Here is a 19,665-nt window from a genome sequence, read left to right on the forward strand (position 1 = left end):
CGCCGGCATTTAAGAGTCTGGGAAAGTGGCCCCAATTGGGTCTAGGGTAGCAGAGATGAAATATAGATTTTAAAAGATGTTAACTCAGGAATACTGAAGGGTAGTGTTTGCTAGCTGTGGGGAGGTTTACAAGTGACCAACCATTGAGCTAGTCAAGGCATGTCAAAATAAACAGGCATGTGTGTGTCTTTCATTCATGAATCCAGAGAGCTCTTGGGCAGGTGCAGCACACATGAAAGACCCACGAGAAGCTAAAGCAATTTAACTAATTCACGGCTACAGAAGACTTTTGGCAGCAGAAATGTAGACTTCGGCCATTTCCTTTACTTAAGGTATTCTCTCATAACCAAGAAACTTAATGTTGACAGTGTTTAATGTAAAATCTGTCATGAGGTTGGTGTGTGTTGCGCTCCCCCCCCCCCCCCAAGAAAGGAAAGACGAGAGCAACCGGATCCTTCCCAACACCTTTATTGAAGCACTTCATTCATCATTTACCCAGGAACCTTGAACACCCAGATCGAGCTGCTTATATGCTCAGCCCTGGTCAGGGAATGCACATGGAGGTGCTCGATTGGTCAGAATTGCAGTGCTTCATTAGCATATCTCACTCGGGAGGGGTTGGTGCCAAACTGAGTTGGCCCAAGGGTGATCGCATTTGCAGTGCATTTGTTTACCAGTAGATCATACCGGAAGCCAGCGCCATCTTGACCAGCCGAGTTGGGGCGGTGGCCTACAGGTGTGCTTGAAAATTCCTCTATCTTCTCAATTTAGTCTACTGTGGTATAAAATGTGGAAAACACATTCTTTCCAACAATCTTAGGGACTTTAGGCCCCGGTGAGCCTTTATTAGTAAAATCTGCTTTACTTCCTTTGAACAGTACTGTTTGAAAATATGATGGCACATATTATTCACCAGTTTGCTTGAGACACAGAATGTTCAGATCACTGGTTAGCTTTTGTTTCTGGGTGTGGCTGGCTGAGTGCTGAGATTAGCATTAATATCAGTAAGCTGAGAAAGTCCAATTCTTGTGGAAGAAGGTTGAATCACCTCTGCCTGGCTGCTTAGGCTGTAAGCTGATCTGTTCTGGTTGCTATGCTTCCAACCAGACTCAGCTATACACCACTGCCCGGCTGCCTCTTGAGGCTAGAATGAATATGTATTTTTTAGAGCTCTTGTGTGTGGTGTATACAGGTGTGTATATGCATGGGTGTATGTGTATGGAGGCCAGGGGTAAATATTGGGTGTTTTTCTCAGTAGCTCTCTATGTTATTTTTTTGAGACAAAATCTCCCATTGAACTTGGAGTACATTTTTGCTTGACTGGCTGGTGAGCTTCATGGATCCTCCTATCTCTGCCCTCTCCAGCACTAGGGTTACAAAGAACATTGCTGTCCTTCACTTTTATGTTGTCGTTGGAGGCTGATCTCAGGTCCTCATGCTTTCACGGTGGAAGCTTCACTGACGGAATCATTTTCTTACCCTTCCTTCTATAGCTTTTTATATAAAATATAAAAGCATATATATATATATATATATATATATATATATATATAATAAAACTGTTCTGTACACTTCTATGTATCTATCTATTTTGTATTATTAATACAAGTGACAAAACAAAAACAAAAAACAACCTACAACTCTCAGCTAAAAGTGGGTAAGAGATAGTTTCTTCTGAAGCCACATGTGAGTGAACATAGCCTGGGAATACAGACTGAGGGGACTCCAAATTCCATGCTCCACTCTGGTAATGGAACAAAGAAAGTCAGAAGTCAAGGCATTTTTCAAACACACTGGTAGAACATTGAGTATGTGTTATGGGAAAGGGGAACTCTCAGCTGTAGGCACCAAATGTTATCCAGTGGCACTCTTAACCTTTTGATTGGTGGAAGCTAGAATTCTGTTACTATATCCTGAAAGGTTTTTGCCAGTTAGGTCACAGGATGTTAGGTCAGACGCAGTAGTGGACAAGGAATGCCCATGAGGGGACTGGACATAACCAAGGATACTTGTACTTGGGTTCTAGATCTGCAACACTCCAACTTCTCCACAACCAGTCAGGTTTTCATCATTTACAGGCCTTGCAGAGAGTCAGTGAAAGGTGCAGTTTCTCTGTGAGAACTCCCCCTGTCCCCTGTGCTATTTCTCTGGAGAATCCTAACGTAATAGTAAACAAGATATTTGACTGGAATTTTGCATGTGAATGGCTCTTCTTGTTTATTGATATTGCTCATGGTTTTCCCGTCTCTAAGAAATCTGCCTAAGTGGGTGGTTGACATGTAGCCAGTTTCAATTTAAGTGACTAACAAATCTGTGTCTTCGTTATTCCTGGCAATAGACATGGGAATAATAGAAGCTCAAAGATTAGGGTAGTTGCAGGATGAATGGAAGAGAGAGTTAGGAAAAGTTAAACATATCTTTACTACATGAAGGAATAAATGCATGAATTTGACTCTATCATTTATGAGGAACACTGAATATATAGAGGATTCTCATGTACAAAAATTGGTGAAAATACATGGAAGGAACCAGTGGTTGTACTGGGAAGAAGTGTTTTTCCTTCTTCTTTCTTGATACACTGGGCTACACTTTATAAGATACTCTGTAGATTTTTTTTTCCTGGAGATAGAAATAATGTTACACTGCATATATTATATATATTTCTCTTCAGAGAAATAGAACTGGTACATACCATATATGCAACAAATATAATATAATGCATATTATAACTATATATTTTATTAGTTTCTTCTTTGTTGCTGTGATAAAATTGAAGACCAAAAGAAACCAAACAGAAGGAAGAGTTTATTTGGGCACCAGAGGGGGAGCCCAGTACGGTAGCGAAGGCCTGGCAATAGGCAGCCAGAGGAGGAAGACCGCTCTCTCCCAGAAAGGCCTTCCAGACACACACAGAAACAATAGTCAAATTGGTTTAGCCAACTTCATATAAAATTGATCACAGTTTTCTTTGTCCTTACTGCCAAAGGGCAAGTTCATGGACCGGCTGCATAGGCCTGAACCAGCCTTGGTCTAGAGGAAGTGAAAACACCGAACATCAAAACCAACACAGAAGTAGTTTCTTGAGAATTGTCAACCACAGAGTATGTGTTTCTCCAACGAAGATTCCTAACTGCTTGATTTAGCTACATGATGATTTGGAGGTGCCATGAAGAAACCTGTGAGATTCTGTTGATTAACCCCTAAATGTAAAAAACACAAAGATTGTTAAATCACCAAAATCAGAACCAGCTACATGTCAACAACTTATTTAGAATGGTATCTTATAGAAGTAAGAATTATAGTGTTAAAAAATGAAAACTATATTCCCTTGCCATATTCTAATTGTATCTTTTGTTACTATATCCATTAGTATTCTCCAGAGGAATCACACATACATGCATGCATGCAGGCATGCAAGCATTTGTGTACACACACACACACACACACACACACACACACACACACACGATGGGGGAAACTATGGTGTTGCTACTATTGACAGAAGGCACTTCAGGTACCAAGTGTAATCTGAAATAAAAAAAAAAAATTGGCATCACTGGTTCAGTGTTCTTTGATTAATGAGTCATTGCTTAAAAAGTAAGTGCTTCTAGGCTGCAGGTATACTCTTCCTGAAACCCACTAGTATTGTTATTTTAAACCAGGAATTCTGATGGGTGGGTTCATTTCCCATCACTGACTGGTCCTGGAGTGGACATAACCTAGGGTGACACATTTGGAAAGAAGAGCATGCTATACTCGGGGTAAGAGTAATTCAGGGGTGGGAGGGGTTGTGTTGTGAGAAAATCTAGTGTCTTGGAGAGAAAGTTTGTGGAGGATAAGGGCACAGGTCTAACTCCTGTCCGTCCTCATTTTATGTTCTTTTGGAGAGATTATTTTCTAGATTTTTTTTTTTTTTTTTTTTTTTTGTGAACCAAATTAGTTTACACCTCTTGAAATTCTACAGAGAGTAAAGAGTCCATGAGTGTCCTGGAAGCTGCAGCTTTGTCCTGTTAGAAGACAAATAAAACCATAGCAGGCAAAACCCGGAACAGAAATTCCTCATTGCCCACTAAGCTTTTCACTTACCTCTCCGTTTTAAATCATAATGGTGTGCCTTTGAACTCTTGACCTTGCCCCATTCCCACCCCCACCCCCACCCCAGCAAAACAAATACCCTCTCATTACCTGAAATCACCAGGCCCGACATCTCTATTTTCTTACCAGTTTATTGTTACACATATGAGGTATCATGCCACTTTTAGAATTATATAGAGGGTTTTTTTTTTTTTTAAAAAAACCCAGAGAAAAAAAATGTTCCCAATAATTTTCATTCAATGTGAATGACAAGAATATTATAGCTATAAACATTGAAATAACCATTTCATTTCTTCCTGAGGAAGCCCCATATTATAAGTCACGAAAAAGGGAATTCTATACAAAGCTAGTTTGGAATCATGTCCTCTCCCATTCTTTTCTCCCGGATTTCTGTCGCTTTCAGGATAGCATAATAGCCAGCTGGAGCTCACAGTGTGAAATGTGGGTGTCCTTCAGAATTTGGAGCTGCCTCTTTGACATGCCTAGTGGTCAAAACCTTTTGAAAGGGTTGCTGTTCTACATAGCATCTGACATGTACTTGGGAGTGAGCAGGTCTGGGTACCGTCTCTTTTTTCTCATTCATTATTAAGTGCTATTTTTGCCATTTATTTTACAGGCACTGTCTCCCTACATTAAAGGGTGTCAGTAACCAATTTATCTAGAGGTTCAAAGGTGGAGACATATGTCAGCTTATTTCCCCACTTGATTCCTGAGCTGACACGTTGTCACCAGTGAGACTAACAGCTGGAGCTGTTGGGTCTCATGACCCCTTGAGCCAATTTTCTTAAATTAATGGATACGGATGTGAGGGATGATTGTCCCGCTGGGCTTGGCAGGTGTTGCTTTCAAAGTGGCAGCCATAAGAGGGACAACTCATTTCACTGTATTTTGATTTGGCCTCTCAGTTAGGGTTCTTAAAATTTGGTTGTTTAGCCAACTCTTTCTGGTTTTTTTTTTTTTTTTTTTTTTTTTTTTTTTTTTTTTTAATCACTGTATTCTTTGAGTTTGTAAATGATGGGAAAACTTTAAATAGAGAAATCAATAATTGTGGAAATAAGGATATAAGGAAGTAAGTAGTGATTGGGGGCCCTTCACTCTTGTTTTTTAACTGGCAAATAGCTGCAAGAGTTTTATGCATGGGAATGACAGACAGAAATATTCAGGCCATTGGTTTTCTGGCATATCGTTTTTCTAAACATACCTTGTAGAATACTTTTTAGGAGTGTGTGCAGTCACAACGAGGAATGTTCTCCTTATATTTACATATGTGTCAATTACAATAAAATTAAGTCTATTTTAACACAGGGAAGTGTGATCTACTGTACTCTTGTTTTGAATCCACGACTCATCATGTGTCTAATTTAAATTAGATATATTTCGAGAGCCAAGCTCATCCTTGTACTCCCTGTGATTCTTATCGTAAACAGTTCATACAGGTGACGATGCTCTGCTGTTGGGCAAAGATAGGGACAATATGTGAGGTATTTTCAAACATGGGACTTTACCTGCTTGCTCCACCCTTGAAGCACAACCATCATTTTATATATTAGATGAAAATTTGTATATGAGTCCATTGTCACACAAGCCAGTACATTACACAATTTTCTTTGGGATTGCATGGAAAAATGCAGTTTTGCAATAATTTAAATCTGAGTACTTTAATTAAACACCTCAAGGAACTGTCCTTAGTTTTTAGCCAGTAGAGTTAGCTCAGTAGCTGCTCTGCAGATTTATGAAGACTTTAAAATTTTTTAACCTGTATTTTATGTGCATTGGTGTTTTGCCTGCATGTTTGTCTGTGTGAGAGTGCCAGATCTTGGGAGTTACAGGCAGTTGTGAGCTACCATGTGGGTGCTGGAATTTCAATCTGGGTCCTTTAGAAGAACAGTCAGTGCCCCCAACCACAGAGCCCATTTTTCTAGCCTTTGTTCTGCACATTTAAAGGTTGCTATGATTCAGAGAGAACACGTCCTGCAGACTCCACATGCATTTTGGTACAACTGGAGGTGGCCAGAACAGACCAGCAGCTTACAGCAGAAAAGCAGAGAGTTCTCAGTGGTGTATCTTTATATGCTTACCATCTCTCTCTCTCAGAGGAGTTAGTCAATGCTCTTCCATTAACACTCACTATCTTGATGTAAGAATGGGTTTCTGTTTACTGTCTGCCAAGCTTACAATCCAGAGCTCTATCAGCAAGAGCGCACTGGACTGTGTACAAGGAGAACCACCTCCTTTGCTTCTCTGTTTGGAGACAAAGCCCACAGACTGCTCCCCAACCCTGTTCTCCCGCACAACCATGGATGGCCTATGCTGGCAGCATTTGTCACACTTTTTGAATTCTACGTCGTGATGTTTATAGGATACTTCACAGAATCAAGTAAGAAAACATTTTACAGTCAAACAGTGGTCCAGAAATCTATCTACAGAAATACAACTGTAGCTGAGATACAAAAATTGTAAATATTACTATGAAATGGAACAGGTCTGTGTCAGCGTTTCCGGTTTTTGTTTTGTTTTAAAATTTATGCTGGTTGCTGTTCCACACGAATCAGATATGGGTTAAGAGGACGGCCATAAGCCTGGGAGCTTCTTAAAGATACTTTTTATGCCCGACCCTCCACAGTCATCCATATGCCAGCACATGGAAGAGTCTCGCTTGTTTTCCGTGATGCAGAGGTATGTGATTGACAGCTTTTTGGTAGCGTCTGTGAGCTCTGGATGAGGTCTGTGCCAGATTCCTGTTGTCTTCTCCATGCTATCTCACTTTCTGCAGTTCCTGTCTCAGCCACGAGGGCAGAGGCTGCCCCAGCCTGTGCAGCAGCTTTGAGAGCTCCACGTTGTGGTCCCGGTAGTAGCTGGACAGAAACGCTCTGCTCTGTGTGAAGGAAGGAGAAACAGATATTTTATTTTACTAAAATACATTCCGTGCATGTTGACTCTGCTGAAATAAGTACCTTGTGTACCAGATATGGGTTGAGATGTGGGCGAAGCACTTGAACTGTGTTGGCCACACCCAGGGATACTTTCCTTTTTTTTTTTTTTTTTTTTTTCTGGAGTCTGAAGTAGGAGAGGTGGCCACTGTGTGGCAACGCTTGCTACTTGAGTCAGGTTCGTGTTTCCACCCTTCTGTGGAGCCTCCAGTTTGAAGACTTTTTATACAGTGTCAGACACTTTATTCCTTTAAGTAAACTTAGCATATATTTACAGAGTAACCTTGTTGACATCTATGGCCATGTTTTTCTTGTTAGCTAGACTAGCACCGGTTTTATACAGTACCTCACTTTTGTCTATGTTAGACCAGAGTAAAACAAATGCTAAGATATACCTTAGTGATAGACTTAGTTTTAATAACTATATACAGAAGTAGCTTTGATGTAAAAATTATTATATTTTATATTTTTATTTTACTTGAAACTGAAGAAATTACCTCTCAATAGCGTTTAGTGTATTCTGTTTTCACAGTGATCTCATGGTATATTTTGATAGTCACTCAAACAGAATAGATCTCTTACAGTGTAATTTCTTTATGAAAATAGGTCCCTCCTGTTCCTATGCCTTCTGTACAGACTTTAATTGTGACCTCACTGAGGTCCTGTCTATCAGACTAGTATAACAAACAGTCCTCCAAACCTTGAAGGATAAAAATTTGTCAAATAAATGTAGATCACTGAGAAATTTTGACCACCTTGGGATTGTCAGTTAACATAAGGTATTGAACACTGTAAGAAAAAGTTCCCATATATTTAAATTTCTGAGTTCTAAAACAACTATAATAATCAAGTTAGATTCTTATAGTCAAAGTATATGCTAAATATACTACGAGCAAATATTAGCACATGCAAAATAAGCATAAAGGAAAAATACAGGGCACACAGACTGTGAGAATTACAGTGCACCATGTCATTTTTCTGAGCAGAATAAACAAAATACTGGGTAACACCATGAACGTGTCCATTTCTCACAGACTATGTGCTGGTGTGCTCGACAATTGAGAGGTATGTTAATTATCTTGTCTCACTAACATTCTAACAGTTAAAAGCTTACTATATTATACTAGCAGCTAACATTATAATGCGTGTTCCACAGAATTATTTGACATTGAAAACAGAAAATATTTTTTCAATTTCTGGTTGAAATATTTCCTGTCATGGCTTCGCTGACATTTTTAGCAGTGCAATTTCCGCTCAGCAGGGATCATTCTTCTGTGGTTATCATTCTTCGTGTTACCTGCTTTTCAGATTTATAGTCACAAATTCTACTTTCTTTCATTCTGGTAATGCAGATATTAATTATGTAAATGGAAACATCAACACACCAACCGAGCTATATCAAAACACAAAAACTACTTTTAATTTTAATTAAGATGTTATTTAATTGCATTTTCTTGTGTGTGTGTGTGTGTGTGTGTGTGTGTGTGTGTGCACATGTCCTGGCACAGGGGATGTCAGAGGAGAGTTCAAACCCGTTGGTTTTTCCTTCCCAGCATATATGGCACAGGTGGCAGGAACCTTTAGTAGTGTAGCACTCTTTCCCACCCTTTATTTATTTATTTATTGACTGACTGATTGATTGAATGTATGTATTTATTTACTTATAGTAATTTGTATTATTTTAATACCGTTGTCTTTCTCTGAAATACTGTATTTTGTATCTTATTATTTCCCACTTTTAATTGTCTGACAGCTTTCATACATTTACATAATAAGATGCGGTAAGTTTCAACCCAGTTTCTGTCCCCTCCTCTCCTCCTCCTCCCTCCCTTCTCCGGCTGGGTCAGTAATGCTTGTTAGGTAGAGGTGATACTTTCTTTATGGTGTAGTCACAGCTAAGGGTCCTTGCTCCAACGATGCCTCCCTGTTCTTGTGAAGGAAGTAAGTCTGTAACACAAAGTGCACAAGAAGGCAGGAGGGGCCCGTCTGGCTTCTAGCTTGTGTGTGATATTATCATTATTGTTTATCCTTGCCATGTTTTATGTTTTCGGGTTCCACACTTACATCGGAGTCCATCGGCGGGTATTTTCTTCCTTTACTCTTCCCAAGGCATTTTGTTTTCCCTTCTTCCAGCAGTTGACACCAGAAGCCTTTATGAGAATCAAACCTAGAAATAGAAAAAGGGGACCAAATTAAAAAGAAGTATTATTCAAGCAGTTCATAAGCTACAATGAGCAGCTATCAATCCATAATCAGGGAAATGAGGGATGTTTTCTTCATATAACCTCTTATATAAAGTCTTCTAGCATACACTTCCTAATTTTCAGCCCATCTGTCATATTTGTGAGTTTGCCAGGTTCTTAATAGAACAATTTCCAGAAGATTTCCTACTAATAGAAATTTGTCTCTTAGCAGCAGTCTTCCCCCACCCCCAAAGTCAAACAAGCCTTTTGTACTTTGGAGTTAAAATTTGAATTCTCTAGCTATAATCCACTGAAGTTCTGTCTAGTAATCTTTTTAATTTCTGCATGAGGTTAGCACTAAAGCAAAAACTGCCTATAAACAGATTTATTTTCCATAATTACAAAACAATGATAATATGCTAAATTTACATCTCCACTTACAACACTAATTTGTTCACATCTCTTCTCATTTGGGCCTGTCTTATAGCTCTTTAGAAAGTAATAGCACAGTGTTTTGTTTTGTGTATATTCACTAAATATAAGATAGACAATGGGGCTGGTGTGGTGCGTATGTCTTTAGTCCCACTACTCAGGAGGCAAAGCCAGTACCATCTATATGAGTTCAGGGTCAGTCTTGTCTACAACAAGAATTCAAAAACAGGCAGAGCTACACAGTGGGTCTCTCTCTCTCTCTCTCTTCTCTCTCTCTCTGCAGAGAGAGAGAAGGAAGGCAAGGAGGGAGAGAGAGAGAGAGAAAATAATGAAATAAAGAAAATGTTTGTTAAGGTCTAGTTTCTGTGGACAATCTGTCCCCTCAGTATTTTGCTGAGTTCAAATCTAGGCTTCCTGATTCTATGTTCAAGGTCCAATATTTTACACATGTCTCTTTGAGTTGTTTGTTGTAAGCAAAACAGTGATTCCTAGGCTTAGTTGTAAGCTGCCACCGTAGAGGGAGCGGCAGTGCTAACTCCTTCACCCCTGTTATTCAGTGATTCCACTGTCACGGTTGCTTCTCCACTAGGAAGAATTACGTAGGGTTCCACTTCCTTTGGCGCTCAGTATACACTACTCAGAAGCCTACTTTCAAGACTCGACTTTAACCTCATCCTATGATCAATTTTGGAAATTTAAATGAAAATCATGTTTAAGTTATAATAAAATTTAAATTAAAACATTTGAATTATAATGTTGAAGGGCCTAAAAATAAAATGAACAAAAACCAGGTGTAAGAACTCCACCACTGAAAAATACAAAAGCAGAGAAGGGGTACTGGCTGGTTTTGGGTGTCATCTTGGCACAAGTGAGTCCTTAGAGAGGAAGGTGTCTCAGTTGAGAGGTACTTCAATTGCCTGCATAAGGTCCAGCTGTAGGGTATTTTTTAAATTAGTGATCAGTGGGGGAGGGTCCAGTCCATTGTGGGTGGTTCCATCCCTGGGCTGGCTGTCCTCAGTTCTATAAGAATCCAGGCCGAGCAAGCCATGAGAAGGAAGCATGCCAGTAGGCAGCATTTCTCCATGGCTTCTGCATCAGCTCCTGTCTCCAGGTCCCTACCCTGCTTGATCAAGTTCCTGTCCTGACTTCCTTTGGTGATGAACGGCAATGTGGAATTATAAGCTGAATAAACCCTTTCTTCTTCAACTTGCTTTCTGGTCATGGCATTTTGTCGCAGCAATAGAAACTCTAAGACAGAAGGCCTAACCAAATGGGTGCTCTCCTATATCCACAGTCAAGACTAAATACTTAAAATCAGCTGGCTCAAACATTACATACAGATTCATGTGATTCCAATTAAAACTTTACTAGACTCTCTTGTTCTTTGTAGAAATAGAAAATGACTTTGAAATACATATAAAATATAAAGGACCTGCATGAACTAAAACAGTTTAAGAAGTTAGAGAGAAAGAGCAGAGGTGGAGATCTCGTACTGTGTCATCTCAATGCCTCCTGAATGGTGAGCAATCAGTGTGGCTCATGGCTCACAGTCACAATGATGGACCAGTGGAGCCAGATGAAGGATTCACAAAGAGACCGGCCAATGAGGCAAAACAGAGACCTCCACTATCCTCACAGGGATGAAGTAAATAGAGACCTCCACCATCCGCACAGGGATGAAGTAAACAGAGACCTCCACCATCCTCACAGGGATGAAGTGAACAGAGACCTCCACCATCCACACAGGGATGAAGTAGTGGACGAAATGAAGAATGCACAGAGAGGCCTCTATATCCAAGGTCAATGATTTTAACAAATAGGAAGACTCCAATTCAATGAAGGGACTAAAGCAAACTGTCCTAGACAAAAATGTGGATTTACATGAAAAATAAGGAACACTGACGGTTGCATCACACTGGGGGAAAAATCGAGCATCAAATGGATCACTGACCCAAATGTTTAAGTTAAAACTGCAAAAATTTTGGAAGAAAAATTTAGAACATTTTAAATCTTTTCTTTTGAGGAAAGATCTTTGGATCACAAGTTGGCCTCAAACTTACTAGGTATCCAGGGAGGACCTTGAATTACTGATTCTCCTGCTTCTACCTCTAGAGTTTGTAGTGCTTTGATTACAGGTGTGTACTCCAGCGCCCCTGTTTCATGCCGTGCTAAGGAACAAACCCAGGGCCTCCTGCAGGTTAAGCAAGCTCTTTATCAACTAACCCATATCCTCACCCTACGCAAAACATCTTCATACCCTTAGGTTAGGCAAATATTTTCTAAGCTAAATTATAAAATTATAATTTCATATGTGTTAAAATTACAATGTTGTTTTTTTCTGAAGAAACTTCAGAAAAGAAAGAGAAAACTAGAGGCTAGGGAAAAATTATAAATATGTGTATTGAAAACAAAATGTATTTGGAGTATGAAAGACGAAGGGCTAATGGGAAAACGGAGGGGACTTTGGTTATGGGTGGGGAGGAGGGACAAATAACATTCATATGTGTGAGACAAACACAGGGGAAAATATGTGGCAACTTAAACATAACATATGTGTACATGCATTTTATATATACATTGTGTGTGTGCACACACATACATAGTTTTTTCCTTTTTGGTTTTTCTTTTCTCTTTTCTTCCTTCCTTCCTTCCGTCCTTTCTTTCTTTCTTTCTTTCTTTCTTTCTGTCTTTCTTTCTTTCTTTCTTTCTTTTTTCTGGCTACAACCATTTATTTTCCAGTTTCCTGGGCAACAGAGCAAGAAAGTATGTCTTGTGAGTAATTGTGAGATCACCAGAAGCCAGGCAAGCTCTGGAAAGTCCAGGTTAGGTCACATGTGAACACAAACATTTCCTGATCTCTCTCTCTCTCACTCTCTCTCTTCCCTATTATTGGATATTTTCTTTATTTACATTTCAAATGTTATCCCCTTTCCAGGTCTCCCCTCCAGAAACCCCATATCCCACTTACCCATTCCCCCTGCCTTCCTGCCCTGGCATTTCCCTACACTGGGGCATCAAGCCCCCACAGAACCAAGGCTTGCTCCTCTCACTGATGACCAACAAGGCTATCCTCTACCACATATGTGGGGGCCGGAGCCATAGGTCCCTCCATGTGTACTCTTTGGTTGGTGGTCCAGTCCTTGGGGATTTCAGGGGGTCTGGCTGGTTGACATTGTTGTTCCCTCCATGGGGCTGCAACCCCCCTTGACTCCTTCAGTCCCTTCTCCAACTCCTCCACCAATGAAATCACGCTCAGTCCAATGGCTGGCTGCAAGAATCCACCTCTGTATTTGTCAGGCTGGCAGAGCCTCTCAGGAGACAGCCATGTCATCCGCAATCGAGTCTAGATTTGTTGACTGTATATGGGGTGGAGCCCCAGGAGTCTCTGAATAGCCTTTCCTTCAGTATCTGGTCTACACTTTATCTCCATATTTCCTCCTGTGACTATTTTGTTCTTCCTTCTAAGAAGGACTGAAGCATCCATACTTTGGTCTTCCTTCTTCTTGAGCTTCATGTGGTCTGTGAGTTGTATCTTGGCTATTCTGAGCTTCTGGGCTAATATTTACTTATCAGTGAGTGCATACCATGTATGTTCTTTTGTGATTGGGTTAGGTCACTCAGAATGATATTTCCAAGTTCCATTTATTTGAGAATTTCATGAAGTTATTGTTTTTAATAGATGAGTAGTATTCCATTGTGTAAATGCACCACATTTCCTTTATTCATTCCTCTGTTGAGGGATATCTGGGTTGTTTCCAGCTTCTGGCTATTATAAATAAGGCTGCTATAAACATAGTGGAGCATGTGTCCTTATTACATGTTGGTGCATCTCCTGGGTATATGCCCAGGAGTGGTATAGCTGGGTCCTCGGGTAGTACTATGTTCAATTTTCTGAGGAACTGCCAGACTGATTTCTAGAGTGGTTGCTCAAGACAGGGTTTCTCTTTGTAGGCCTGGCTGTCCTGGAACTCACTCTGCAGACCAGGGTGGCCTCAAACTCAGAGATCCACCTGTTTCTGCCTCAAGAGTGCTGGGATTAAAGGCATGTGTCACCATTGCATATGCATATTTTTAATGGAGTTATGTCACATGGGGTGATGGTGCTCCCCCAATATCCACACAGCATCAAACAAAATCCAAGTGCTTCTCATGGGAAACATCCCCTCAAATTGTTGGTTTGGGGAATACAAGACTTTCTCAAAACAGGATGTGCCATTATCATGGCTCTTAGTGAGGTCATCTTCTATTACTACATGTATGTATGTATATATATTTGTGTGTGTGTGTGTGTGTGTGTGTGTGTGTGTGTTTGTAACCAGCACCTAGGGTAGTATGTGTATGTGTAAGTTAGCAGTGTGAATATAGAGAATGAAGGCAAGCCATTGTGTCTGTTCTTCAGGTGGCCTGAGGAATCATTGGGTTTGATTGCTTACAAAAAACAATCATGAAGAAAAGACGAAGGTCTATGAAGGTCACTGTACGGCTGAGGACATAATATTATTTCAGAGCCTAAATGACAAAGTTTGACATCTATTCAAAAAAAAAATCAGTAATGGTCTTTCTGCCAAGAATCACATCAGTGCCACGGTGTCTGAGGGAACATGGAGGGAAAACAGCCTTTCTAATGTTGGCACTTGTAGTCATTTTATACCTGGGTCCCTCCTTCCAAGGATATCAGGAAATGAGTCTTCAAATGAAGTGTAATATACTGCTTAGTGTCTGACCTTGTGGCTGTCCCACAATGGAGTTAAAAATAGTCCATCATCATGTCCCCAGAGTCATGTATACGATGGTTATTAATAAACTTGAATTAAAGAGTAAAGTTAGAGAGGATAAAAATGCTTGTAAGCTTGTGAAGAAAACCACCTGGGGATATGTAGAAATAATAAAGGCAACTTGGGTTCAGGGGAAGAAAGATTCTCTGAGGACAATGACAGTCTTCACATTTCAGCATTAGTGAAAACACCATTTTTCTTTGATGAACAGATGCTGGAGAGCATCCAGAGGACACTTAGAAAGTTTGTCTGAAATACCTTCAACTTGCTATTGTATTTCCATGAGAAACTAAAGCAGATGCATTTTTCAAAATCGAAACATCATAATTTATGTTATGAATACAGGACAAGAGCAGAATATTTATGCATATATATTTGCTAGCCTTTTCAAGGTTTAATTTAAATTTCATAATAGTTGCATGTTATTTTATATATATAATCAAATGATAGTAAAATTATCACAGCTTTGCAACATTTCTATCACCTCTCAAAAACCAAATCCAAACCCAATCATGCTCAGACAGTCCCTGATTTCAATCACAATCCTTGATTTCCATCTCTTTTATCATCATCATCATCATCATCATCATCATCATCATCATCATCACTAAGACAGGTTCTTGCTATGTAGTCCAGGATAATCTGATACATACAATATAGATCAGGCTGGCCTTAAACTCACACCAGTCTTCTTGCCTTGGCTTCCAAGTGCTTAAATTATTGGTATATGTTACATACTGAGGTCTTAACTTCATCATTTATTAATATTTCCTTTTTTTTCCTGGCATGGAAAGTTAATTCATGTACCAGGTAATAGGAATTTGGATTGTTTGTTGGTTTTAGATAAAATAAATACTTCTACTCTAATGAATGTTCATCTACAAGTTTTTAATTTACTTGCACTTTTATTTCTCTTGAGATAGATTTCTACAAGCAAAGCTGAGCTCCTGGTGAGATTGTGTTTAATTTTTAAAAAACTACAAAACTACTTGCCAAATACTTGTGTATTCTGCCAGTATACAAGTTTAGAAATTCTCCTCATTCTTGCCAACATCTGGCATTATATTTTGGGTTCATGGCCATTTGTTTTATTTTTTGAGGAAGTATAACCATTTTTTTTTTTGGCACTGAGTAGTATGTCAATGTGATTTTAATTTGTATCTGTATCTGGTTATACATTTGTGTGGACAGTGACATTTAAAAATCTCTTGACTACATTCCAGAGCAGGCAAAAATCCCAAAGAGTAGTAGAGGAACACAAACTGGATTTGTTGAAAGTGAAAGCAAGCAAGCAAGTGAGCAGGCTCGCACTATGGTGAGTCGGGAGGTGAAGGTAGACATGGGAGAAGTCGGAAGGAGAGAGGTGAATATCATCAAATATGTAACATGAAAGACTCAAAGAATTAGTAAAATACAAAAACTTATTTTAAGGTTCCACATTAAAAGTATAATTTTTTACATTGTATATAATTTATACATATATATTTTTGCATTGTGTGCATGTGCATGCCACAACACATGTGTTGTATGTGTCACCTATGTGGTAGTCAACCATTTCTTTCCAACAGGTGGGATCTGGGGATGAAACTCAGGTTGTCAGGCTTTGAGGCAAGGGTTCTACCCATTGAGCCATCTTGCTGACACAGACCCCAGTTGTTATAGTTAGGTCATTTTCATTAGGGAAGAGACACAGCAACATCAGTTTTCTCTGATACAAGCATCTTGTGCTAAAATGGGAAGAGGTCAAAGATGGAAAGTATAACATTCTAAAGACAGTTTCAACCCTGCCTTTCCCATGCACTTTCCAGGGGACTTTGGGCTTATATCTTTTGTGTGCTTTGGTTTTTAACTTGTAAAAAAAATGGAACTAATGGAGTACAGATAAACAGAGTCCTCAAAAGAGGAAACACAAATGGCTGAAAAACTCTTAAAGAAAATGTACACTGTCTTTAGTTACTAGGAAAATCTAAATCAAAATTATTTTGAGACTTCATCTTACACCAGTCAGAGAGGCCAAGATCAATAATCAATAAAACAAATAGTGCATGCTGGCAGGGATGTAGGGGTGAAAGGAACACTCATCCACTGCATGAGGGGATGAAAACTTGTACAATGGAATGGAAATTGGTGTGGGAATTTCGCAGGATGCTGGGAATAGCTTTACTTCAAATCCAGCTATACCACTCTTGGGCGTATACCTAAAGGGCTTCCCCATGCTTCTACAGAGACAGTTGCTCAATTGTTCTCATTGCTATCCTCCTCATAATAGTAAGAAATTAGAAATAGCTTAGATGCTCATCAAAAGATGAATGGAGAAAGAAATTGTGGTGCATTTATACAATGGAATATTACTTAGTTGTTATAAAAGTGAAACAATTACATTCACAGGCAAATGGATGGAGACAGAAAAAAAATCCTGAGTGATGAAACCCAGACCTCCAAAGGTAAATATGGTAATGTATTCATTTATATGTAGATGTTAGCTGTTAAGTGTTTGACAAGCAGGCTACAATTCATATAACCACAGAGGTTAGGAATAGAGTGAGGGACTGGGTGGGAGAGAAGATCTCCCTAGGAAAGGGATAGATATAGATATAGAATAGATATAGATATAGAATAGATAGTTATGAATAGAAAATGGGGTAGACTGGAATGGGAAGATCACACAGGTATGGCGAAGAAAGAAAGGGGTAAGGGAGGAAATATGGGAGGGACAGTTAAAACCAAGGGCCATTTAAGGAGTTGTATGGTAACATACTACAGACATAGAAATAGAATCACCAAAAAAAAAAAAAAAATATGAGGGAGACAAAACTCCAATTAGACATCTCTCATCACCAAATGAAACTTCCACTACTAGGAATGGGTTACATCAAGTTGTTGGCCAAAGGGGCCCCATGGAAACCTCCAAACAACCCAGACAACTGTCAAATCTGTTGGGTGCTCTTCACAAAATGATGGTAAGTCTCTATTACTGAAGACAACACCTACATAACTCACTAAACACAGAGAAGTTGAACTAGTGCCTACCTAGAACCTTCATCCCTACTGGCTTGTGTTCAGGGTTCTGGAAGTTATTCTGCATGGCACTAGAGGGGAAAGATAAACACCAACCCAGCTGTAAACCCTCCGATCTATATTGGCGACCTGACAGAAAGATACACTGGTATAATTGTGGCATAAAAGTCGTGGGAGTAACCAACCACCATCTAATTGGATTTAAGGACATTTCCATGAGATGGAGCAAATGCCTATCACTGCTTGTATGGCCAAGAACCTGAGAGTAGATAGGCTGGGGACCTAGTGGAAAGCCAAACACTACTCTTCTGCTAGAGGAATGTGGCAATAAAACGACTCCTAATAATATTATACTCATAGACCAATGTCTTGGTCAGCCATAATCAGAGAAGCTTCCTTCTGCAATAGATGGGAACAAATGCAGACACTCACAACTGAAAAAAGAAAGTGAAGAGAGTGAGAGGCTTTGGAACACTCAGTCTTAAAATTTTAAGTGAATGAATGAAGAGGAGAGGCACCAAGGAAAGAAAACCTTCTAGACACAACAGGACTGATGTACATTTGAACTGAGCAGAGAATACGACAGCATGCACAGGGCCTTGTACAGGTCTTAGCCAGATGGAGTCTAAGTGCTGAGAGGGAAAGAGGACACAAGCCCACATCTGTAACCTGGAAGTTGTCATCTCCAGTTGACAACTGCTCACAAAGGAAAAACTGTTTTCTCCCATGGTGCCTCACTGGGTATTCAAAGTACACTTAAGGGCAGGCCTATGTCTTGGAATTGAAAAAACATAACCTGCATGTCTTTTGCTTGTATGTTATGGTTTCTGATTTTGTATCTTTGTGGGATTTCTCTGAGTGTGAATGCTAGTGTCTCTGTGTCTAGCTATATGTTTCTCGTGCAAAAGCCTTGCCTTTTTCCCCTTTTATTCTGTTCATTCGTTTTCTTTGTCCTCTTCAGGTTTGTTTTTATTCTCTATTATTATCATAATATTTATTTATTCATTCTTAGATGCCTGTTTTCTAATAAGAGAGAACAGGAAAGGCTGTATATTTAGGTGGGTGGGAAGTTGGGCAGGAATTAGGAGGAGTTAGGGAAAGGGAAACTCTAGCCTGAATATAGTGTATGAGAAAAAAGTCTATTTTCAATAAGAAGAGGTAGGAACTAACAATATGAATAACATATTGTTCTTGTGACAGTCACATAGTGTTCTTGTGGTGCTGTATATAAATGTGTATCTACATATAAGGTACTCAGTAAATAAATGTGTGTTTCTATACTATATAAACATTTAGGGATGTATCATAACTAATGAGAGTGGGCTTTCTGTTTTCTTGCCAGCACTTAGCTTGTCCCAGGTGCTCTCTTGTAGATATCCAGAAAACCAATTTATAGCCCCTATCACAGCTACTTTTTGGCTGTTTTAACGTGGCAGAGTTTACTTATGCTTATCAGCAGTGATTTGGGAAGGACTTCCTGGCCAATATTAACTTGACTGTAATTAAAATGATACGAGGAGATTTTCTGAATTGTCAGGAGGGTTCAAAACTCCTTTGTGACTTACCCAAGCCTCAACCAGGAAACACATCAAAACAAAAGATAAACACAGACTATGTCAGTCCCTGGGCTTCACATTGTCAGTGCCCGCTACTGACATTTTCAACGTGCATTAGTATTAAATATTCATTCAACACAATATGGTTTCATTAATCTGAACAAGTATGCCCCTGACAACAGATGAGCTGCAGGGTTAGCGTTTTGAAACATCTGCTGACCACTGATAATTCTGAATGGATATATGGCAAATTAAAAGTTCATATGTTTGATTTTGGTTTATGTTTATGAATTGCATAATCTGTGCCAGGCATTGTTTCTCTTCCTTTCTCTGAAATGACTGGTCAGTTTCTTACACATGTAACACAACTTATGAAGCATCACTATGGCAACCCTTTCAGGGGTTGGGGTGAAGCTTATGCTGAGCAGCTGTTCAATGATAGTCTGATTGGATAACTCCGATTTACATTGTTTTAGGTTTATACCGTTTATTTCAAACTCACCGAGACAATCAGATAAAACAAGACAACAGCAACAACAAAAAACCAAATGTTCAGTGTCATTAGAAACCCACCATGACAGTAGAAAGTCACTTAAAATATCATATGTTATCTGGTGGTTCTGTGTAAAATTTAGAATTCTGGAACATTTTCTACAGTCATTGTGGAAAAATAATA

General features: G+C 39.4%; 1 protein-coding gene across 1 annotated transcript in view; it reads right to left on the reverse strand.

Moving 5' to 3' along the window:
- Positions 1-5,035: 5,035 nt before the first annotated feature.
- The window catches only part of Ndst3 (N-deacetylase and N-sulfotransferase 3), a 163,163-nt gene continuing 148,533 nt past the window's right edge, over positions 5,036-19,665 (reverse strand). The window contains exons 13-14 of the mRNA XM_034501345.2: positions 9,090-9,192; positions 5,036-6,970 (exon numbers count right to left, since the gene is read on the reverse strand). Coding sequence (XP_034357236.1) covers positions 6,851-6,970; positions 9,090-9,192 — 223 coding nt within the window. The 3' untranslated portion in view covers positions 5,036-6,850. The remainder of the gene's footprint in view (positions 6,971-9,089; positions 9,193-19,665) is intronic.

This window comes from Arvicanthis niloticus, chromosome 4 (genome assembly GCF_011762505.2).
Source record: "Arvicanthis niloticus isolate mArvNil1 chromosome 4, mArvNil1.pat.X, whole genome shotgun sequence".
Taxonomy (NCBI): domain Eukaryota; kingdom Metazoa; phylum Chordata; class Mammalia; order Rodentia; family Muridae; genus Arvicanthis; species Arvicanthis niloticus.